Source organism: Apodemus sylvaticus, chromosome 11 (assembly GCF_947179515.1).
Source record: "Apodemus sylvaticus chromosome 11, mApoSyl1.1, whole genome shotgun sequence".
Classification (NCBI taxonomy): Eukaryota; Metazoa; Chordata; class Mammalia; order Rodentia; family Muridae; genus Apodemus; species Apodemus sylvaticus.
Genome location: NC_067482.1, coordinates 106,479,520 through 106,503,840, shown reverse-complemented (window position 1 = coordinate 106,503,840; position 24,321 = coordinate 106,479,520). Strand labels below are relative to the sequence as shown.

General features: G+C 36.5%; 1 protein-coding gene across 4 annotated transcripts in view; it reads right to left on the bottom strand.

Moving 5' to 3' along the window:
• Psme4 (proteasome activator subunit 4) overlaps positions 1 to 24,321 on the bottom strand; it is a 114,644-nt gene that overhangs the window by 52,372 nt on the left and 37,951 nt on the right. For all 4 annotated transcript variants that reach the window (XM_052198767.1, XM_052198764.1, XM_052198765.1 and 1 more), the window contains 17 exons: positions 23,644 to 23,688; positions 21,888 to 22,037; positions 21,323 to 21,386; positions 20,013 to 20,087; positions 18,899 to 19,021; positions 16,541 to 16,633; positions 15,485 to 15,750; positions 14,396 to 14,582; positions 13,274 to 13,363; positions 11,674 to 11,738; positions 11,256 to 11,406; positions 8,919 to 9,017; positions 8,608 to 8,677; positions 7,742 to 7,809; positions 6,719 to 6,934; positions 5,765 to 5,922; positions 3,996 to 4,091 (listed from right to left, as the gene is read on the bottom strand). In XM_052198767.1, coding sequence (XP_052054727.1) covers positions 3,996 to 4,091; positions 5,765 to 5,922; positions 6,719 to 6,934; positions 7,742 to 7,809; positions 8,608 to 8,677; positions 8,919 to 9,017; positions 11,256 to 11,406; positions 11,674 to 11,738; positions 13,274 to 13,363; positions 14,396 to 14,582; positions 15,485 to 15,750; positions 16,541 to 16,633; positions 18,899 to 19,021; positions 20,013 to 20,087; positions 21,323 to 21,386; positions 21,888 to 22,037; positions 23,644 to 23,688 — 2,016 coding nt within the window. The remainder of the gene's footprint in view (positions 1 to 3,995; positions 4,092 to 5,764; positions 5,923 to 6,718; positions 6,935 to 7,741; positions 7,810 to 8,607; positions 8,678 to 8,918; positions 9,018 to 11,255; positions 11,407 to 11,673; positions 11,739 to 13,273; positions 13,364 to 14,395; positions 14,583 to 15,484; positions 15,751 to 16,540; positions 16,634 to 18,898; positions 19,022 to 20,012; positions 20,088 to 21,322; positions 21,387 to 21,887; positions 22,038 to 23,643; positions 23,689 to 24,321) is intronic.

Sequence of the window (24,321 nt, the reverse complement as noted above, 5' to 3'; positions counted from 1 at the left end):
AAGAAACTTTACACACTGGAGATTTAAAAGTATGAGAATAGATTTTCATGTCTGACACACAAACCTTTTAAAACTCAATGAAAACAATCAGAAGGCAAAATAAGGAGAAAACAGGGTTACTCACCGTGGAGTAGTAACTGTTTCCTTTCCTGTGGGCAGCTTCCCCAGCAGTGCTGGGTAGTTTCCTGGAGGTGCCAAGAGAGGTTAGCTAGCCCTGCCCCTCATTGTATACGCAACACAACCTTCCACACATCAATGAAATGGTCTCAAGCTTAGTTGGTAAGAGTTTTTGAGTGGACAGGTAGTGACAGCTGAGACCCCAAAGACTGATGTGGCTGCGATGTGACAGATCAGAGGAAAGGCAAACAAAGTCAAGGAAGGATTTGGGGTGAAAATGGTGACTCCGCTACCTTGAGTAACCCTGTTTTAGAGATGTTAGTTTCTGCATCCTGTAATATCTGCTTAGACCTAAAAGATTATAATAGAAAGTGGACTGAAAAAGGAGAAAACTGAGGATTTCAGGATTAAAGGCAATGTGCAAAGTTCCTGTGTGACAATGGAAAGGCATAATCCAATTTCCGCATCTGTATGGTAGAGCTGTGCCTACTAATTACTATAGCACTAGTGCCTCTCTTAAAGTTCCAGGAGCAAAGAAGGGAGAAATCCCATGCTAAGATTCATGCACCAATGCATGGCATCGAGCACAATTGCTAAGATTTCAAACTGTTTTAAGTTGTATTAAGCTGAAAACTTTAGTCTTATACCCTCAAGGACCTTATGTGAACATTTTGATACTCAGAAGTTTATGGTAATCACAGGGACGTCCCAACACGCATTGCTCCATCATTTACTTTTAAACTTAGGATTTAGCTTTTTGTATTTGTCTGTTACTCATTGTATAGCATAGAAAAAAAGTTTTGCATTTAGTAGCCATTTCCCTAAAAGTGAACAGACATCACATAAACTCCATTAGAACACAGCTTCTGTTTTTCATCACAGTTTTCCAGAGGACAAATACAATATCACCAACAAATATAGAAACCAGACCTGATTTGATACTGAGTCACTTGACTCTAAGAGTAACAGAACATGATACATTTTTTTATACATAAAACTTAGATGAAGAATTTAAATACACACTGAAAATATATTTTTGAGTTGCTAATAGTTCCCCAAATGTGGTATTTTAACACTTGAGGCTTTACACTAATACACTCACCACTATAATGCACCCTTAGTCTCTCCATACGTGGGTTTCCCTTCATTGCCTTCAGACTAAGAGTCTACCTCAGTGTTCTTTTCCTCTCTCAGCTTTAATCTACTGACAGTCTGTGAACTACACTCTATTCATTCTTCACACTTGAGGTGTCACAGGATGAACCACCTCACTGATTTAATTTTTTTTCAACTCAATTCAGATGATCTTAACAACTATTTTACTGTAGAAGAATAAGCATTTTAGAAGTTTTAAAGGCTATTTTATTAGTTTCAGATTCATTCACTTCTGCAATGAAAGTGAAAATAGTACACACAGGAAATAAAAGCACAAAGTGTACTCCACATTTTTGTATAAAGATAATACAAATTATTGCTGGAAATATTTTGTTAATTACTTAAAAGCCAATGTAAAGCTTTTGTTTGTTTTCTTTTTTTGTTTTCCTTTATTTTAATTCCCACTTTGGAGATAAGAGCACTGGCTGCTTTTCCAGAGGACCTGAGTCTGATGCCCAGCACCCACATACATGATGGCTCAAAGCTAAATAGAGTCTATAACTCTGGTTCCATAGAGATCTGCTGACCACACATATAAAATAATGTAATAAAGTAAAAAATTTAAGTTCCTGCTTGGCAATTTAAATCAAAGAGATGATGACTTGTTTTTAACTAAACAATGTAGCTATTATTTTGCATAAATACAGTGTTTTAACATATAAATTGTTCTTTGATTTTAAAAATTATTTATTATTTAATGTGTTCTGTATGACTTCATTATATTTTGTATTAAATTTTTATCCAAAAGTGAAGGTGTCTGCTTCTACCCATCCCCACTGTTCTTTCTCAGACAAAGTCTCACTATGGCCAACTTTGAATTTTCCAACTTTCTGCTTCAGCTTCCTACAATTACAAGCACGAGGTGCCAAGCCTGGCTAAATTTAAAAACAAAAAACAAAAAAACTAAAGCATAGAACTTTTCAGTCTAAATTATATTCCTAGTGGAAAAACTCATGAGCAGAATTCAGTGTCAATCTTAGAGCTTAAATAATGCTGTATATGGCATTTATTAATATAATCATTTTTTAGGAAAAGGCATTTCATATAAAAATCAAATTGGTGTTCTAATAAACAAGTACCGAAATTTTTCTTGAGGGGAGAAAGGTTGAAATAAAATCTTGCTAAGCAGCCCAGGATGGCCTCAAACTTGCAATTCTCATACCTCAGCCACTCTAAAACATATGTGAGCCACTGAGTCTGGTTTATAAGGAACTTTTGTCATAAAAGTTGACTTTAAAGAGAAGACACAGCCAGGATTGGTGGCTCACACCTGTAATCCCAATATGCTGGAGGCTTAAGGAAGAATGCTACAGAGGGACCTGAATCTCAAACAAACCAACCAACCAATGCACCAAACATAAAATCCCAGAAAGAAAGATGCAGCCTTGCCTCAGTTCACTAAGACAGCATATACAGGGTGGAGCTACATGCCAAGATAACTGCAGGGCAAGCCCACAGCCTCCTCAGCTGGCCACATACCACTGCATCCCAACCATTATAAGACACATGTGTGAGCTCTTAGACAAATTGATACATACATAGCCACAGTCCTCCCTTGCCCACACTTTCTGTACAACGCTGCTGACACAGCCAATTGGGTAAGCTGACACAGAGCTTTGTGTGCTACACAAGGCCTGTTTTACAATGCGGCACAGGGTTAAGATCATTGGAGAGAAAAGGGTCAAGGGGCTCTCATTTTTAAATATATTTGAAAATTAATCTTTCTTAACAAAAATGAACATTGGTAAAATTGTTCTTGTACCCAACTATAAAATAGATGAGTGAAAAAAAACTCTAATTTTTTTCAAAGTCTCACCAAGTTCTTAAGCTTAAAACAGATTTTGCCTCCTAAAATTACACTACTATTTCTAAAGTTGTATAGTAAGAAATGTTTTTAGGGTGAAATAATAGGCAATATGTTTTGGAAAGTATAACTCTAAACAACCATACAAAATATGGTCATGCCCCTAAACACTCTCCCAGCAAAATACTTTTATGGTTCTATTTAAGAACTATAAGCAAAAAACAGCAAATAATTCCTTCAATCCCAATTTTTAAGGACAGCTATCTACTCATTTTTTTTTATGTGTTCTTCATTAGCTTTCTAAGCAATAAAATAGATGCTGGGAGAAATTCCACAGAGAGCCAGCTGTTAACTCCTTCTGCTGAGCAGTGCTCACTCCATGCCGCCTGCACTCTGCACAGCCCAGATGGCAGGTGGCAAAAGCAATGGGTTAAATAGTCTACCTGATGTACCAAAAAGTAACACTGAGGAAAATGTCAAAGCACTCTTCTGTAGGACTGGTTTCAGCTGCGGGATCCTAACTTGATGCCCACTGCTGGCAAAGCAGGGCTTGTTTTGTTTGTTTGCTTGCTTGCTTTTTTAAAAAGAAAAATATTAATCTTAATACTTCCAGTTGTTTTAAAATGTACTAAAATGTAAATATATTTTATTTTGCAACCATATGAAAAATCTGTATAAAAACCTTTAATAATTTTACAGACCTAAATTATACCTTAGCTGTTTTGGTTTTTTGGGTTTGTTTGTTTGTTTGTTTTTGCCCTAAAAACTACAAGTATGAAAGATTAAATAATTCAGAAAAAACATCAAGAACAAAAGCAGCATTCCATGAAGTAGTTAAGCTTAAACTATAGTAAAATGTCAACAGAGTAAATTTATTGTTTTATTGTTGTTGTGGTTGTTTTGTTTTGGTTTTACTTACAAGTTAGTAACTGGCTCTCCTTTCAATGGAGGAAGAAGGTTCCCTGAACCAAGCAGGCAGTTGTGTACTATAGTCAGACTCTGCAGAATATCATCTCTAGACAATACAAGAAATAGAGTCGTATTTTAGAAGATACCTAATGCATTTTATCAAGTTTAGTCACTTACTGTTAGAACACAAATATATTTATTGCTAGTACTTCACTTACTTACACTTAATCAGGCTTTAAAGAAATAATCACAATTAATAACTAGCTTAGTTTAATTAACTAAATACAAAGATCTTTACCACTAACAAAAAGTAACATGTCTACCTTATTTCAACTCTTAAACATGGAATTGGGGATGGGGGGGAGAGGGAGGGAGGGAAGGAAGGAAGGAAGGAAGGAAGGAAGGAAGGAAGGAAGGAAGGAAGGAAGGAAGGAAGGAAGGAAGGAAGAAAGAAAGAAAGAAAGAAAGAAAGAAAGAAAGAAAGAAAGAAAGAAAGAAAGAAAGAAAGAAAGAAAGAAAGAAAGAAAGAAGGGGGAAGAAATCTAGGTAAAAATGAATTGGAAATTTTGCTTTTTTTGGGAAACAAGTTCTCACCATATAGACCAGGAACTCAAGAGATCTCTCTTTGGAATTTGGATGCATATGTGCTTCCAAAAAGCAGTTTAGCATATTGTATAAGTCAGTGTTAGTCAATGAAACTTCTTCCTCCAAATCTTACTTATATCTATTAAAGATTTCTGGCATTTGATAAATACTAAATTTCTTATTATTTCTGGAACTTTCAAAAATTTAAACTATAAAGGCCCAATGGATTAAAAATAACTATTTCTTGTTAAATTCCTATGGAAAATAAAGAAAATCTCAGCTAAACTACCTCAATGTCAACAATGAGAGCTACTAAAAAGAATCAATGAATTTCTATGTTCAGTAGAGAGACAAAGGTATTTCCTTTGAAAGAAATATACCGTATCTATACCTTCTAATACAATAAATTGCTAAGTAGAAAGTGTTTCTCCCAAAAAATGGGAGGGTAATGTGGGGTTAGCTTTTCTATTTAAGATGTTTAGGGTAGCAGAGACAGAGAGATCTCTTGAGTTTCTGGTCTATATGTTGAGAACTTGTTTCAAAATAAAACAAAAACAGAAAAATCAAATATAAACAAGCAATACCAAAACCCTAAAATGTTTAGATTGGGCCAGAATTATTAGCACAGTATCTGTCTAGCATGCATGATTTCCTGGGTTTGATCCCCAGCCTTGCATAACCTAGGCATAATGGGACATGATTATTGGGAAGCAGAGGCAAGAGAATCAGAAGTTCAGGGTCTTCAAGAACCCAAACTAAACCACACACCCAAAACAACAGTTGAATCATTCATGAATTTTGTTACATAGTGTTCAATGTTTTTCTTAGTACATTTACTGCAAAGTTTTAAAACAAACATTGAATGTTTATGTATCACAGGGCTACAGAAGGGTCAGAGGTTAAGAGTACTTGTTTCTCTTACAGAGGACCTAGGTTCAATTCCTGGCAATCACATGGTGGCTCACAACCAATAAGTCCACACATTCCAGGGAATCCAAAGCCTTCTTTGACTTCTGCAGCCATTAGGCAATCACATGGTATAAACATGTAAGGGAAACACTCGTACACATAAAGTCAAATAAATCTTCAAAAGAAAATTTAAAAAAAAAAAAAAGAAATATATGCATTGGATAACAAGGTTGGGGCAGGCACTGAGGTTTGACAGATAATAATTTACGATAGAAGAAAACTAACCTAGACATTTCAAGTTCTCCATCTCCACAACACTGGAGTTTGATAAGCTCAGGCTGAAGAAAGGAGTCTAACAAATAGAAGGCGAAAGAGATTTCCTCTGAAGAAGGAACATGCCACTGGATCCCCAGATTCCACAGATCTCCAGGCTTACCCCAGTCCTAGAAAAGAGAAGCTTTTCATTAAGTTGATGAAAAACATGTATATACAATACTTCTAAAGTTTAAAGTCAGACATAGAAATAATGAGGCAAAATGTGCATAAGAGACTCATAAAAAATTCATTTTTATTACTCCTGAATGTCTCCCTAAAAGCTACTTATTAAGCGTTTACTGTAGGAGAGAAAGCAGTCATATATATATATATATATAGCAGTCATATATATATAAATATGAATGAAGCCAGCTAGTTCAGGACTAAAATTATATATAACCCTTTAAGTTAGAGATGGCATAGCCACTGCATAAAAATAGAAAACTACCCAGGCACCAACTATCACAGCACAGGAGTAGTTGACCCAGGAAGATCACAACTCCAAGGCTAACCTGGGCTGTATAGCAGGAAGGAAGGGTAGAATTTTAGCTCCATAGCAAGTTAAAAAGCACAAGGTTACTACATTCTAGTAACAGCTTTAAACAACCTGTTTTAAAGCAAAGAATTGGGGCTAAAGAGATGGCTCCTCAGTGAAGAGCACAGAACGCTTTCCAAGGGCATAGGGGTTTGGATTTTATCACCCATGTAGTGGCTCAAAATTCTCTAACTCCAGTTTCAGATCCAATGCCCTTTTCTAGCCTTTGTGTGTACCAGGCACATATATGGTTCAGACATACTTAATAAACAACAACAAAAATTATTTTTTTAAAGACTGGACATTTCTATACACAGCAAGGAAAAACATTACTGAATTACTTAAGAACTCAATATATTCTTTAATTCTAAATGATTAAAAATGCTTGCCTTGATAGGGAAGTATTCAGAAGGAGGCTTGTTAAAGCCACCTGGAACACTGCAGTACTCTGTGGGGTAGATTAGTGTGGTAGAACGAAGAAGATGATGCAGAAGGTTACAAGACAATGTGTAGCCCTGCTTACAGGTCAGGTGTAGGGTTCGCTGGAGAATCTTTACAAGTTGCTCCCGATACAGAAGTAACTTCTTCCCATCCACACGAGTAATCTGAAAAGACAGGGAAAAAAATACTTGAAGGCATCTGGTTTTACTCTAGAATTAATAATCAACTCAATAATCATTAAATACTTGACACTAAAGTAGCTTTAAAACAATGTTTCTGTAAATGGCTTTAACTCATTTTAGAAGTGTCATTTTTAACTATACTTTAGTAATTAATTTTTTAAAAATTAAAACACATTTTCTAACTTTATGCTTTCATATGCCAAAGTAACATCCAAAAAGTATATTTCTTTAAAGGAACAAAATGTAGATATTTAAATTTCTAAACTATCTCATAAAGAAAACTCAAGTTTGAATGGTGATCAAATTTTGATTGTAAAAGATTTCTCAAGCCTCGGGAGTGGTGGTGCACACCTTCAGCTTCTGCACTCCAGAGGCAGAGACAGGCACAGCTTGGTGAGGTGGAGACCAGCTTGGGCCACAAAGTGACAATCTCTCCCTCTCAAAAAACAAAACACGAAATAAAATTTAAAAATTCCAAATCTGGCAAGCTCCCAAATGACAAGCTGTTCATCTTTAACAGAAGAGTAGACTGGGAACATTTCCGTCCTATTTGACAATGACAGACTTTTAAATATTTCATCTTCCTGAAGATAAAGCCTGGCAAGAAAGAAAGGAACCATGAGTTCCTGCATACTGGAGATACAACAAGACCTTGTCCCAGCCAAACAGCAACATTAAATCTCCAATGCCTCACTTTTCATATGCTTTGCATCAATCTGACAAAAAAAAAAAAAAAAGAGAGTAAACTCTAGAAGCAAGAAACTGCTCTCTTCCAAGTGCTTATAATACCTCAGACAGAAGCTGAAGATTCCACAGCAACTCCTTGTCTAGCTCTTCTTCATTCAGTACATCATCACCTACAATGGCAAAACAGCATTAGGGAAGACTTATATGAGTGCAATGGATATATTACATTAAAGTATTTCTATTTTATATTCCTAATAGTTCTGAAAATCTTTCCGGGAAACTTAAGTCTTCATAAAGGTGAAGCCACTTCAGAAAGAAGTGAAAAACTATTTTTAAGAAAGTCACAGGCTGTGATGGTACATGCTTTTAGCCCAGCACTTGGGAAGCAGTCAGGCAGATCTCTGAGTTCAAGGTCACTCTGGTCTACAAGGCAAGCTATAGAACAGTCAGGACTACACAGAAAATCCCTATTAGAAAGGAAAGAAAGTAGGAAGGAAGGAAGGAAGGGAGGGAGGAAAGTAAAAAGGGAGGGAGGGAGAAAGGGAGGGAGGGAGAGAGACAGAGACAGAGAATCAACAAACCAACCAAGACATCTACCAAGTGACATCTCACAAAAAGACTGACATTTTCAAACTAAGTCCTGATAGCTGTTTCATGAAAATATTAATTCAATATGGCATGACCTCATAGTTACTTACTAACTTGGATGATATATTATGTGTGCATGTGAAAGGGGGACATAAGGCTGGGTACACCTTTAATGCTAGTACTTCAGAGGCAGAAGCAGTGGATCTCTGTGAGTTCCAGGATAGCCAAGGCAACATGGAGACCCTTTCTCAAAAAATAAACAAACAAAATATAAATACTACATAGACTAAAGGATCTATTGATATTATCAGTGTTCTAAGAACAAAGAAAAATTTATTTGAAAATTACACAGACAGAATGTGGTTTTACTTGAGACTTACTCATTGTAAGCTGAGTTATAACACCATAGCAGTGGGGAACAAAGAGCTTCAGGGATTCTTCTGGGCAACACTGAAAATGCATTATTATTAATAAGCTGTCATTTATTTAAAGTAAATACTTAACAGTCATAAAGTATGAAGTGGCACTATTTCCAAAGGCAAGCACAATGTGTCTTAGCAACAAGTACTTATGAAATACTCATATACCTATAACCCAAAGAGGTTGAAGAGGAAGAAAGAATATTTGAGGCCAACCTGGGCTAAATGAAGACACAGTATCTATACAAAAATCAAAATACAACAAAACTTACCTTTACAGCAGCTCGGCACATGTCTGCTACCATGCGACCTGCAACTCTTGTTTCAAATATATGTGAAACAGAAAAGTTAAAGACCTTCTGAAGGGCCACCTGTAGATACAGAAGAAATGAAAACAATCAGTGTAATTCTTTAGAAATTAACCATCTTTTGGAACATTAAAAAATATTATTCCAATAGTAACTAAGAAGTAAAATTTTAACCACTGATTACATTCAGGTCTAAAACACAGTTTCTGTGGATGATAACTTAAAACATTTGAGGGGGCTGACAAGACAGCTGAGCAGGTAAAGGGAACTGTCACCTTTTACTTGAGTTTGAGTTTCAAAACTTTCATTGTAGAAAGAGAAAACAAGCTGCCAAATGTGGTCTCCACATGCACCGTGGCACACATACCCATATAGATAGAAGAAAGGGACAGAAGGGGGTAAAGGAGGAAAAGTTAAAAATAAAACCCATTTGGGGAGCAGGAGTTGATTGAAATAGAATGCTGTCTACCCTTACAGTAAATGGAAGCCAAATGCAACTTAATCACCTCCAATAATTAATACAATAGAACAGAAAAAAATATTTGATATCTATTTCTTAAAATTTGTCATTCTGGCTGGGCGGTGGTGGCGCACGCCTGTAATCCCAGCATTCTGGGAGGCAGAGGCAGGTGGATTTCTGAGGCCAGCCTGGTCTACAGAGTGAGTTCCAGGACAGCCAGGACTATACAGAGAAACACTGTCTCGAAAAACCAAAAAAAAAAAAAAAAAAAAAAATTGTCATTCTGACAAGTATCAACTATAAGTTGCTGTATCTCCTTTAAAGAACGAATCATGTCAAGTGTGGGCCTTACATCTATAATCCCAGTGAATGGGAAACTGAGACAAGAGGACCACTGTATATTGAGAGCATCCTGGGATATATAGCAAGTTCCTGGGTAGCCTGGAGACAGATCCAAGACCTTGTCACAAAACACAAACAAAACAAACCTCAAAAGAAACTTGAAGCAGTCTACTTAATTTTACAACAATGTCAAAAAATCTTAATCTACATGAAGGAATGGATTAACAAATACTAAAAGGTAGAAACAAGGCTTGTCTGCTGAGAGATGGGTTATGTTCACTTCTTTTTGTGTTGCTGTTTTTGTGTTTTGGTTTGTTATTTGTTGGGTTTTTTTGTTTGTTTGTTTGAGACAGTCCCATGCAGCCTTGTCGGCTTGAGCATAACCCAGGAACTGTATTTCCTGCCTCCGCCCTCCTCCGCCCTCCTCCTCCTCCCCCTTCCCCTCCCCCTCCTCCTCCCCCTCCCCCTCCCCCTCCTCCTCCCAAATGCTAGGAAAAGATCCAGTGTAGCAGCTCATGCTGTTAATTCCAGCACTGGAGAGGCAGAAGCAGGTAGCCTGATCTACATAGTGAGTTCCAGGACAGTCAGAGCTACATAGTAAGACCAGGTCTCAAAAACAAAACAAATGCTCAAACAACAGATATGTGTTACTCTACCTAACTATGCTCATATATTCTTAGTAACTATTACATGTGGGTGTACCATAGGTGAGTTTTTATAAGGATGAACATATTAAATGTTGATTAATCTTGAAGGAAGGAAGGAAACAAATAGAAATAGTAATTTTAAAGACCATATACTTACTACTTACAGGAATGAGACACTGTCAGGTGAATGGATGTTTATGCCTTAAAAAGACGTCACTTCTAATTCATCATAAAATTATCCCGCCAAGAGTTTAATTTCTCTTATATGATACAATTTTTTCTAAAACTTCTCTCAATTAAATTAGAAATTTTAAAAATAGGGCCAATATCAGGCAAGGTGATGATCCCCTATAAAATGAGTACTTGAAAGGGGGGTGGGAATCCTTGAGCACTCTTCTGTTTATAGACATTTAGTGCACACTGTAATTCATTAACAATGACCCCACAGTCAAAAATAAGTCACATCTGTTCAAGCTTACCTAATGTAATTATTATTCAGCTAGCACAATTCTCGTATGCCTAGAAAAATTAGGACTCATGCTACACTTCAGTTTTAAATTGCAAAGTTGCCAAAGCAATGCTTGAAAATTCAAAGTATGTATTACCAAGCAGCTCACTTTAAAGAACATTTGTGTCTATACATAATTTGTAGGACAGGGATGTGTGACAAGAGACTCTTTTTACCCCTTACACGAACAATGATCTCTGCAAATATATCTGCAGATACTTTGCAGTGAGGAGGAGTTTTTAAACCTTCAGTTGATCATAAAGGATAAACAGGCTGACACTCAATGCAAAATCATCAATTAAATAAAAAGATTGGAGTTACATTTTGTATTAGTGTTCTCTTACCATAAATATATCTTTGGAACATTGTGTGAGGATTGTACTAAATGTAGAAGACAAGCCTAATTCAACCAAACTTTCCAAATGAGTCATTTTCTCTGTTTCTGTCTCTTCCCTTGTTTGCTCCAATGTGCTACTTTCTATTAGTCCAAAGCATCTGAACAATTCAAACAAAGCAAAGTTGAGGAACAAAAAACTGGTGAGAGTCAGGTAAACCTCTATGATTATTACTACTCAAAGACACATCTATTCAATTTTTTTCATAACTCATAAATAGACTGCCCTTTTTACTTCATAGTACCAACTTCAACTTTAGGTAAAATTTAAATAAAGGGTCACAGCACTGAAAGAAACCAGTTTCAAGGTAACATGCATTATCCCCCCAATCTATCTGAGAAAAGATAAAACTGAGCTATCAACTTACCTGTCCATAAATTGTAACACAAAATCCTCAAATTCAGCTGTTGCCGAACAAAGTTCTTTTTCAATCTATAACATTGTAATGTGGGAAAAAATTACAAATATGCTTAATTCCCCGCCCCCAAGTAATGAAATTCAATTTTAACCTAACAAGCAAATCTGATGCAAGATTTTTTGTGTTGGATATTATTATAAACACCATAACCACATATATCACTCAGAGCCACTTCACTACTTTATTTGAATCAAGGCAACCAACTTTACTTTCAACTCCAGTTTTCAAAATGCTTCTAGAGCTATAAAGGACAGCATTGCACTACTTCATATCCAAATGATACAAGTATACATACAAAAAAAGATTTGACAACCTCAGAAACACTGCTTTTACAATGGAGAGTAGGAATAGACTGATGCTACTAGTAGTATCTAGGACAACAGAAAAAGTCCACCATTAAATATTGCACAATGGAAGGACAACCTTCCACAACAAAGAATTACTTGGTTCAAAGGTATCACTGCTGAGACAGTATGTAAACCTTAGGCTTATAGACTCCAGCTTGAAATTTTTAAGAATTAGGCTTCTTCACCCTCCCATATTTACTTGGCATGTTGGTTTTGTGTAGTTACAGGCTCGAACTTTAGTTTCAGTAGTATTCAATTAGTGTGTGTGCATGTGCACATGCACGTGCCTCTGTGTGTGTGTGTGTGTGTGTGTGTGTGTGTGTGTGTGTGCACTCGAGCACATCTGACATATATGTGGAGGGCAGAGGACAATTTTATAGTCTTCTTTCCTTCCATCTGTACATGGATCTAGGGATCTATTTCATATCACTAGGCTTACTCAATACCTTTTCTGGCTGAGGTATCTCACTGGGCCCAGTACATAGTCTGTGTCTATAATTTCTAAGATTATTGGACACTTCTGATTTGTAGTGAGAGATTTAAATGGTTTCCTTATGGTGAAACTTCACTTACTCTATGATTCTTAACAGATCATTAAGAACCACACAAAGAAAACCCTCTGTATCAAATGCCACTGCTCCTGGAAAGCTATTTAGGCAGGCAATGACAGATGGAAAAAAGGCAGCACCGCTTATGCTAAGCAAACCTTGCAAACAACGATAACAAACTCAAATGTACCAGCAGCTATTCGGAGAGGCCTGTGCTTTCCACACTTCCCAGGGTAGGTGCTATAGCTATCTCACCACCAAAGACGACATGGCTCCGAGTCACAGAATAACAACTGTAGTATTTATAATAGCAAAGTTACTTATTTGTGATGGGACTGACCCTAGGTCCTCATGCATAATAGGAAAACACTGTGCCACCTTTTATGATTTTAATTATTCAGTTTTTGAGCCATGATAAGTGATACAGGTTTGCCTGGAACTAACTCATGACCCTCCTATCTCAACTCTCTAGGCACTGTGATTGCCAGTGTATACACCACACCAGCTTCTCTGTCCTTTTAGTAATTGTACTTTCTGGAACCTATCCAAAACGGTTTTGTTTTGTTTTGTTTTTAAAAAGAACTAAAGGTTACTATGCATACAAGGAAACATCACATTTTAGTTAAGCCTTTTATAGGCAGAAAGCATCCTTACTTCTGTGAGGTCATTTCTTTCTTGTAGTACAGATGAACAGTCTACTAAAGGCACCAGAGTAGAAAATGTTCCTATAAACTGGAATGTGATCTATGGGAGGAGACAAAGGAGTTTCAACATTAATTATGTAACTCTACTTTAACACAAGTTACACTAAAAGCTAAGCACAAATATTCAAATTATCTTAAGGGAAATCCCATAGTGGTCATTCTGGATATTCTTCATTTTGAATTATTATTTTTGTCTATTTGGAGAAGGGGGGTCAGGAGTGAGGCAAAACTAATTCACACACATCTGAACCTCATTATGCAGCCGAGTGTGAACTCTAACTCAAGGCAGCCTTCCTAGCTCAGCTCCCCCAGTTGCTGTGATCATGGGTGTTAGCCACTACACCTGACTCTAAAATTAAACATTTGGGGTTCCTAATAATTATCTAGTTGTTCCTTTAATAACTGTTATAGTAAAATTTATTCCCATTATATATTAAGTTTAAACACAGTTCTCCAATCTTCTATCACTAAAAATTAACTTTACCTTCTACCTGAAAAGAAAATATTACAGGAAAATGCTAACCTGTCAGAATAGGAAAAAAGAAGAAGAAAAAAGACACCAAAGCAGTAAGAGTAAGACAGGAAAAAAATGTGTAGAAGTAAAAGCTGGAATTTTATATCCTATAATTTTCCCATTGTTATTCACAGGGGAAGGGAGGAGATTTTGTTATTCTAAGACACAGTCTCACTATGTAGTCCAAGCCAGTATCAATCTTTACTCAATCTCTAAGTGTTTGACTATGAGTGTCTGCTTCTACGGCCAGCTTCTGTAACCTGTAACTTTTTACTACACTTCCTTTGTTACCATAGAAAGAAAAGGGCAAAAGATGACATTCTAAAACTGTTACTATGTCTAAGAAAGCCTACAAATATATAATGAGTTTTAAAATATCAACAATAAACATGTAGGTCAAGGAAAATTACAAAGGAAGGTACTACATAAATCAATTGTACACAAATCTCAACTTAAGTATTTCCAAATGTAACACTATGCTATAATCTAAAGGTATCTAACTAAAAAGAAAAGGTATTTATTTAAACAGCTACAAAACATAATTATCAATGTGCTTACCATGCATTTACTAAAGTCATTTGGATCTACCCCAGGCAGTGCTCTCATCAACAGAGGTAGCATGTGTGTCGGACCTTCAGGAAACCATTTGCTACCTGATACCAAACTTCGGGCTACTCCAATTACACAATTCAAAGTAGCTGTGAGCTGGTGAGGTTCTGTTAATGTCTCTAAAGCAGGGTATGTTCTATAGTTTAAAACAGAGTACAGTTTCAATGTTAAATATACAAAGTTCATAAACTACATTTTGACCTGTAGAACTATAGATAGCAGAATGCTGGGTGGAGATTTCATACTAACATTAACAGATTTAGTTCAACCATTGCATCCCTATCTGATCTTGTCTCCATACAAACTCCAGTGAAGAAGAGCATAAGCTTATAGACTTCCACTCTTTCAGCCAACTTAATCCTCAGCATACTGAACTAAGAAAGACAAGGTATAAATATTCTACTCAGTCTTGTTACAAACAAATACCTTTTAGTCCTTTGCTTTTGGAGATAGGGTCTCCTGAAGCACAGGCTAAGGATGACTTTGATTGAGTTTCTGATCCTTTTATCATCTTGTCTTAAAGTACTGAAATTACAAGCTTGTACCACCATTTCTGCACGTCAGGTTTTATATGCTGTGAACCCACAACTTTGGTCATGCCAACAAAGGACTCTTCCAACTCAGCCACATCTCCCACCTTATTTTTCTGAGGCAGGATCTCATTGAAACTTGAGGTCACTGATTGGCTATACTGGCCAGCCAGCAAGTCCCAAGGAGCTTCCTGTCCTTACCTTTCCAGAGTTGTGCTTACAAGCAACTAGTTTTTAAAGTAGACACCTAGAACCTTTACTCAGTACTTCAATTATTTCCCTCTGCAAATCTACTTTGTACGAAAGAAATATGTAAGCCCTGATTTACACAGAAAGGAAAATATTAACAGTAGTGTCATTTAATTATTTTAGATTTAATTATTTTAATTTTATGTATACACATGTTTCATTCAAATGTTAATGCTTGTGCACCACATGTACCTGGTACCATAGTGCTAGAAAAGAGCATTAAACCCCCTGGACTTGAGAATTACAAAGCTGAGCTTACCTTTCAAGCACAGGGGGTATTACTAACTCAGGTCTCATGAGTGCAAGGTTCTGCAGAGCCTGGGCTGCTTCTAGACTACCAGTTTTGCTAAACATAGCCAAGAGGACAGGCTGAATGATGCACTGTACAAAGGCTGTGACATCTCCATCAGTGAGCTTATGGCTTTCGGGCACAGGAGTTAACCAGGAGGGCTTCTTGAATCTCTCACGATGTAACCTCCTAACAACACTGTTTGGCAACCGCTGAAGGAGTTTCATTAACTTGTTCTGGGAACACAGAAACAATAGGTTCTACTCAGGTTCAACTTTCCTATAGATATTTACAGTTTCTCTCACACAAGAAAAAAGAAAAAGAAACACTCTGAATAAAAGGAACCTTATGCTCTTACTACACAGAACAGCATACCATACAAACTGACAGAGTGACTTCCACAGTCAAGGATTTAAATTGTTTGTTTTCCTTTAGACAGAGTCACACTATGTAGTACAGCCTGGCTCTGTGATCTTCCTGCCACAGTCTCATGGGTGCTAAGACTACAGTCATGTGCCTCCATGCCTTGCCTTAAATCCACATTTTAACAGTTTCTAGCCAGGTATGGTCGCACACACTAATAACAGTGTTCTGGAGGCAAAGACACAGGGATCTCTGGTACTTTGAAGCCAACCTGGTATGCATAGTGGGTTCTGAGGTCTTAAGAGAGAAGTGGGTTGAAAGAAAGTTCCTTGCTACCAAATAAAAATTTCCAATATTTATTTTTTAAAAAAATAGTTAGTCAATTAAAAGGCAAAACAAAGCTAAAATAGTGACAAGATAAAATTAAAGTTATATGCCTATGCTTTTGTGGCATTATTATTTTGTCATTAATAGCCATGTGGCATTATGTTATTGTATATATATATATGCAAGTCAAACATACAGATTTGATCTAACCACATACACATAGCCAATGGTTACACAACAGACAAGAAATATTACAGTTCTAACATAAAAAAAACAGCTAAATATACCAGTATCTTTAAATCTTCAAATACTATAACACAAACTGAGCATACTTACCAACCAACGCCCATTATTTGAAGGATGATAAAAAGATGTGATGCTGTTAAACAAACCAGCTAAATGTTTTTGTACTAATTTACTCGGTCCACCCTGTCCAGACACCCACCACAAAAAAGGAGAGAGTGAGGGAGAGGGGGAGAAGGGGAGAGAGAGAGAAAAACATTAGTATCTATATTATACTGTATATGAACTGATCAATAAGTCAAATCCTAGATATAAAGGTCTACAGTAGATACCCTTTATCGTATGTAACAGTTGTACCTGTAAACCACAGTCAAAATGTAATTCCCTAGTGATCTTTGCACAAATCAGTTTTAAAACATTCCAATAAACACGAAAATAATTTACTTAATTCTTAATAAAGCTAAAAAGATGTCATCTTTTAACTTAGGGAAACAGTAGACTTTATTGTTCTTAATTTAAGTAAAAAACAAGAATACAAACTATAATTTCACATAAAGACTGTCTTCTTGGTATAATCAAGAATAGTAACGGGCTGGCGAAATGACTCATGAGTGAAGACAATGGTCTCAAGCCTGACAGCGTCTGACTCAAGACCCATGCGGTGCGGGAGAAGGGGAGAAGACTCCCCTATGCTCCCTCTGACCGTTCCATGGTAGAGCGGCTCCTATGACTAAGCACACAATTTAAAAAAAAAAAAAAGGATGATAACATAAGCCATCCAAAGTACTCCTTAAATGAATCATTAGGTAAGTTGCTCACTATATGAAATAAAAAGATTTACATAACACACATACACACATACACACACTTTTAATTCAAAAAACATACTTTTATTTATTAATCTATTATTAAGACAACTAAAGAAAAAAGGTAAAAGGAAGAAAATTAGAATTCATCTAAAGGGCTATAACACGGCTCATACCCTCCAATTTGACTCAAAATGATCTTTTAACAATAGCAAGAAAGACAAAATGTCAAATTATATTAAGAAAAGGCATACTGGCTCATACGTAAATCCCAGGCAGGGGCAAGAAAATCTTGCACGTTAAGAGGCCAGGCTGATTTACATATTAAGTCCTAAGTTAATCAAGGCTATTTAACTAGACCCTGTCTTAACCTTCCTCTCAAATCTCAAAAAAAAAAAAAAAAAAAAAAAAACAAACCCTCAAAAAACAAAACCAACCAACCAAACAAACAAACAAAAACAAAAAACAAAAAAACAAGGCCTGTTTTATTACTGGGCCTACCCACCCAATGTAGGCATAAATGAAGCCTATGTTTCTCAATATAGAAACCAGAAGAGACCAAATTACTCAAGAAACCAAAATGATTCCACAACAACTCAGTAGCACAATTTTCAAACTTCCAATAGAATAATTAGCATAACTTTTTTAAATTATACTTCCACATTACAAAAAGAAGTGACTACTAAGATGTGTGTGGAAAAGCCAACCAATAGACTCCCAATGGAGCAGCTAGAGAAAACACCTAAGAAACTGAAGAGGTTTGCAGCCCCACAGGAGGAACAATAATATGTACCAACCAGTATCCCCAGAGCTCCCAGGGACTAAACTCTAAACCACCAAAGAGAACACATGGAGGGACCCATGGCTCCAGCTACTTATGTAGCAGAAGATGGCCATTTCAGATATCAATGAGTGGAGAGTCCATTGTTCCTATGAAGGCTCAATGCCCCAGTGTAGGGGAATGCCAGGTCAGGGAAGTGTGGGGGGGAGGGGGTATGGTAAGTAGGGGAAGAGGAGATGGGATAGGAGGTTTTCAGAGTAGTAACCATTTGAAATGGATACCATTTGAAGGTATCCATTTCAAATGGATATATCCATTTCAATAGGATACCATTTGAAATGTAAATAAAGCAAATACGTAATAAAAATATATTTAAAAAAAGATGTATGTGGAAAAAGAGCAAAATTAACTTAAGGTTGGCATTGTGCAATTCAGTTAAATCCTCCATAATATGTATTAAAATCCTCTTCTTTAATACAAGAAAAAACTAAAGTTCTATGTAACAATGGAAGAGTTTCAACTCTCACTGTAATTCTGTATGAACATTCTGTCTTTTCCACAAAAACATTATCAAATACAGACTAACAACTCAAAGAGGTAAGAAATAGTAAAATAAATTCTATAATTTTAATATAAAGATAGGGAATAGGATGGAAGGACAGGGGAGGAAAGGGATGGAGGGGAGGAGCAAAAAAGTAAAGGAAAGGCAAAGTGAGGCAAGGGGAGAGGCACAGAAAGTAAAATAAGAGAAGAAAGAAAACTATTTAATAACCAAGTGACCAACCAAGCTATTAACACGGGCTTAGATCAAAAGACTAAAGAAAATTTAGGTGTATTTTATAAAACACATAATTAACTACAAACCATCATTGCAGTGATCCATATTACAGCATGTCCTATATCATAAGCATTTGTTAAAAATCTTGGGACTAACACTTGACTGCTTCCAACTGGGAGGTTCAGGCTTCTCAGAATTCTTGTAAATATCTTTTAAAGCAAAACAAAATAGAAGAATAAAAAGGTTCATTAACTATCAGAATAAGTCCTTAAATTGCTAAGTGAATGCTAGGAAATATACCTTCATTTCCCCCCACACCCCACCCCGAGCTAATGCTAAGCAAAATTATCAGTGTTTAGTAGTTTGCTTTATTCTTTAGAAAGTAGCAGTAGAAACAGATTTATTGTATGATGATCTGAAGTCAGAGGCAACAGATAGGAAGCAGTTGAGTATACATGTACTCAAACATAAAGGAAAAAAATGAAGCTTGAACAGTAAAGCATGAGCCTTTCCCTCCTCTCAGTTTCTGAGTACACACATTACTTTCCTGTGTTCTCATTCTATGCCGGATGCTGGACTGCAGAAGCTCTAATATAAGCAGCTAGCAGACCACTCGCCTTTCAAACCTTAATGCCGACTTGAAGTCCTCCCTAAGTCTTTATGTTAGGCAACATGTAATAACTATATTTTAATGTAATTAAATTTATTCTTTAAAGCTGTCATTACTGATAGGGTTCCAAATGAGGGGGAGCGGCTGATTCTGTTCTTTAGTTTTTAAAAGCTAGCTACAGTGGAGAAGAACAAAAGCAAAGACATCGAGGCCATTTCTGTTGATTACCAGTGCTGTTCTAATGTCAATTTCCACCTCATGCATGGCTTTCCAAGAGAATTCTAATACAGCTGAAATGATAACACCTCTGGAGATATTTTAGCTTTAATTACTAAGGGGTAAAAGGGGAGCAGGTAACACTCTAGAATGCAATCAAATTTAATACAGAAAACTCTTTGGAAGGAATGAACTCAAGATATTCATAATGATTTACTTACTACTTTCTAAATTATTTACTCTCAAAATTAGACTTCATGTCCTCCAATGCAAGACATGTATAACATTTGACAATAGTGTTAAAAAAGTCCCCTTTACCAAATAATGTTAGTTATCAGGACTATGATACACACATATTCAAATGTTCTAATTACCTTTGGTACATATGGATCCCAATCTATGTATCCTATAGTATCTGTAGCCAATCGAGCAAAGAGATTTACTAATTGCTGAAAGTAAACAAAAAGAAAATAATGTTAAGCTGATGCTGTGGTTTTAAAATGTTAGTCATAATTCTTATTCTGTTGTTTATTTTCTTGAGGTGATTCTCAGTATATGCCAGAATGGTTCTCAACTTACGGTTCCTGCCTCAGCCTCCCAAGTGTTGGAATTACACATGTGCAATCATACCCAGCTTCTCATTTGTCCCTTTCAGCAATCATTACAACAATGGATACAGTTTATGACTTTTAAAACTTCAAAATTTAAGATCTGGTTCATGCCATCCATTTAAAATCAATTGTAACCAAAATACTCCTCAAAGGGGGGAAAAACCACAAAGCATTATGCACAAGGAAAGTTGAAGGAAATATTTATAGATCTCCATCAAATGTTCACTAGCACCTATAACGACTACAACTAAAACAAACAGCACTCATGTACTTTATAGTGCATGCCTGTCTACTTGTTAGAAAATAGTAAGGTGAAGAAAGTTAACTGGACCTGGAAAGATGGCCATCTTGCTAGGAGCCCACAATGTGCCTGCAGAGAACCCAACTCAACTATCACCCACATCTGGTGGCCCAAAACACCTGTACCAAAAAGCCCTGCTGCTACTCTACCTGTGACCAGACCTATATTTGTCCTCAAAGCTTTAAGTATCCAGTTCAGTCACCAGCTTAAGTCTTCCTCCAGTTCTTTTATGCCTCCTGATGTTTCTGAAACCACCCTGATGTTCCTACAGATTGAGCCAGAACTGCTGCACACATGTAGCCACCAGGAAATGCCCCTAGGTGGGGGTGTTTTAGAGATCACCATTTCCAAAGCTCAGGATAAGTACTTTGTGGTCCTGAAAAAGCCAGGCCCTACCCACAGCCTGGTGCTAAACCAAAAGGTCATGGTCTGTGGTGGTTGGGCAGAGGTGGAAACAGATACGGGGCACCTGCACCCCACCCTCAATACACTAAACATTTCGAAAACAAAACACTACATAGCCACAGCTCCAGCTCTAGGGAATGTGATGCCTCTGGTACCCTCAGGCACCAGTACCCACCCCCACCTGCCCACCAACAGACAGACCCACGGGTGTGCACACATGTGCATGCACACACACTTATAAAAATCTTTTTAGAGAAGGAATTATGTTACTATTAGAAATTCTAAAAGCCAAGAGTCAGTTATTAAATGATCTATATATTTATCTCCAAATTTAAATTTAAAGAAGGGAAAAAAATAGAATACTTACCCCCTCCCACTGTGGGAGATTTTGCACTGAAACCCAAAGGCCAATTAATTCATCAAACCAAAGTCTGAAGAAGAGAAGTGTTGTTATGAATAGCAAGTGATTACAGAAAGTTCAAAGCCAAGAAGTCTTTGTACTTCTAAATCTATTATTCTTACTGATAACTACAAAACCTAGAAAAATAATACTAAAAGTTTCAAACTTACTGGAACAAAGGAATACTTTTGGTCTGAGTGTTCCCTTTCTTCTTTATTTGTACTATTAAATGTAATCTCATTTACTGTTCTGAATTATTATTGTTATTGTCCACTCTTACTCAAAAACTTTAAACTTCCTCCCTTATATGCTTTGCCTTTCTCCTTTTCTGACACTTTTCCATTATAGTTGTTCTATATTTCACTGGGCTTGTCATATAAGCATTACTTTCTTTACAATCATATGCTCAGCCTTTTAAGCCTTCACACTTGAATTATAATAAATCAGTGAGTTGCATCTTTAGCTTCTTGCTAGTTATTGGTATTGCTATATTTCTTGCTATATCCTAGAGTATGTCAATATGTGCACTTACTTAAAACCTTTATGATGCAGTTCTGGAGGTAGGGAGGTAGGAAGAAATATTTCAAAATAACTGATGGCCTTTTGCATTGTTACATCAAAAGGACACATTAAAGGCCTCCATTCTTCTAACATTTCCGCTGTTGCATCTGCTGGAAAATATCTAATAAAAAAAGAAAAGGTTTCCATGTATCTGACTATTGAATTAAAAACCCTACGATACTTACATATGATTGACAAAAGTGAAAAGAAAAGGCCTAGAGAATTAGCACCACTTGCCCAGTATACAGAGGACCTGGGTTTGTTCCCCAACAGCAAAAGAAAATGAACCTCATAAGAAAAGGGAATATAAGATATCACACTAGGAAATGTCAAGATTTCCATAATAAAAACATACTTTTTCAGAGATGCAATAAATAACCTGCCACACACATTTAGAAAAAAGTAAACTTTTTTTTTTAATCTGGCAGACATTCAGAAGACGCTCTGAGGTTGAGAAAACACTGTTACTTAAGTTGCGTACAAAGTGCAGCAACTGAAAAATTCTTAATAAAACTCAAGTCCATGTAGAGGATAAATAATCAGTAAAAAATCAGAAAGAAGCATCAGTCCAGGAATTTCCAGATGAGTTCATAGGTCCCTCATGGGACCACAGGTCCTTTTTTATACATGAGGTAAATGAGAAGACCTGTTCTACAGCTCTGATACTCAACAATTCTGTAAAAAGGCCAGGAGCATCCCTGTGATTTAGAAAACACACATACACAAAATGAAGGTAAATGATTAAAAGAAGTCACAAGTAAAAACTGTGAAATGTGTCTGAACCGTTCTGAAGCCGGGGACTACACCTATAACCCTAGTACCGCAAGGTAGAGGCAGCGGTTCAAAGCCAACGTGGCAACTTGAGATCCTGTTCCAGCCTCTCAATCAATCGATATGAGGTATAAAGTACTGTATCTGAGAATGCTGTATTCTTCCCAAAGGAATCAACTTATAGGTTTGACCTATACATCACATTATTAACCTATCATACTTCCAAAAACTTGTTAGCTTAAAAGCATATTTTATTTACATAAAATACATTGCTAATAATATTTCTATTAAGTTCACCACACATAATACTTCTATTAAGTTCACCACACATTTTCTGTCAGGTACTAATGTAGCAAATTGCAAATTAAAACAGAACTACCACCAATGAATTACGTTCTACCTTCAAGAACCTTATATATCAAATTCCCCTTCTCAATATTCCTAGTCAGTTCTTAGTAAAGTAATACCAATTAAAAACTCCATCCTTATAGCCGGGCGTGGTGGCGCATGCCTGTAATCCCAGCACTTGGGAGGCAGAGGCAGGTGGATTTCTGAGTTCGAGGCCAGCCTGGTCTACAGAGTGAGTTCCAGGCCAGCCAGGACTACACAGAGAAACCCTGACTCGAAAAACCAAAAAAAAAAAAAAAAAAAAAAAAAAACCCTCCATCCTTCACCTTCTACACATGGACTCTGTTGCAGATACCCTCCCCCAACCCCTGCCCACACACAAACACATATACAGCCACCCACACATACAAACAATGATTAACTTTTATAAAAATAAATTTTTACTGAAGTGAAAAATCAGTTACAAGCTGGGAACACTGTTGTGCTCAATGACTAGCACTACAATATCAGAAACTACTTATACCTTTAATTTCCTCTTCAAAGTACACTAGAGATAGGGGAAGGTCTACAGGTAAAACAAGAGGCTTTATAAATTGAGTGCTACTTACGGTCGGCAGCTTTTCACCAGTGTTTTGAGAACATTTTCTATAGAACTAGAGGAGAAAAAACCATTTGGTAAATTACATTGGGGTATTTAAAGAACACAGTTAATTCTACAACTTGTACCTCAAAGATAAACACACAGGCTCATATTATCTGTCTACATATAATTAATAAATCTTCTCTGTTATATACAGAATTACAAGGATTATCTACCTAGACTTCTTAAGTCTTGGTATTTTTCCTTTACCCTCATTTCTCTCTCTTTCTCTCGCTCTCTCTCTCTCTCTCTCTTCCTCCTCCTCCTCCCTCCTCTCTCTCTGTGATTAAAAAAACCACTATACTGGAACAAAGATAAACCCCTTCCAATCTTTAAAAAGTAGATAACAATGCCATATTAAACAAACATAAAGTAAGCTGAAAATTCTAAAGAATAATTTTTATTATAGTACTTTCGCATCAAAAAGTGAACTGTGATATAATGAAATATGGTGTGCTCCTTTCTACCAGTAGTGGAAGAAGTCTTGATAATCAACTAATCAAGTTGATTACCTTTAACTTATCTTTAACACTCCAAGGTACTTTACTGCTAGTTAACAATTATCAAAGTCAACAGCTGTTCTGTTTAAACAGCTGCTCAAAGTTAGTTGAACAAAATGAAGAACTCACACAAACTTTAATGAAAA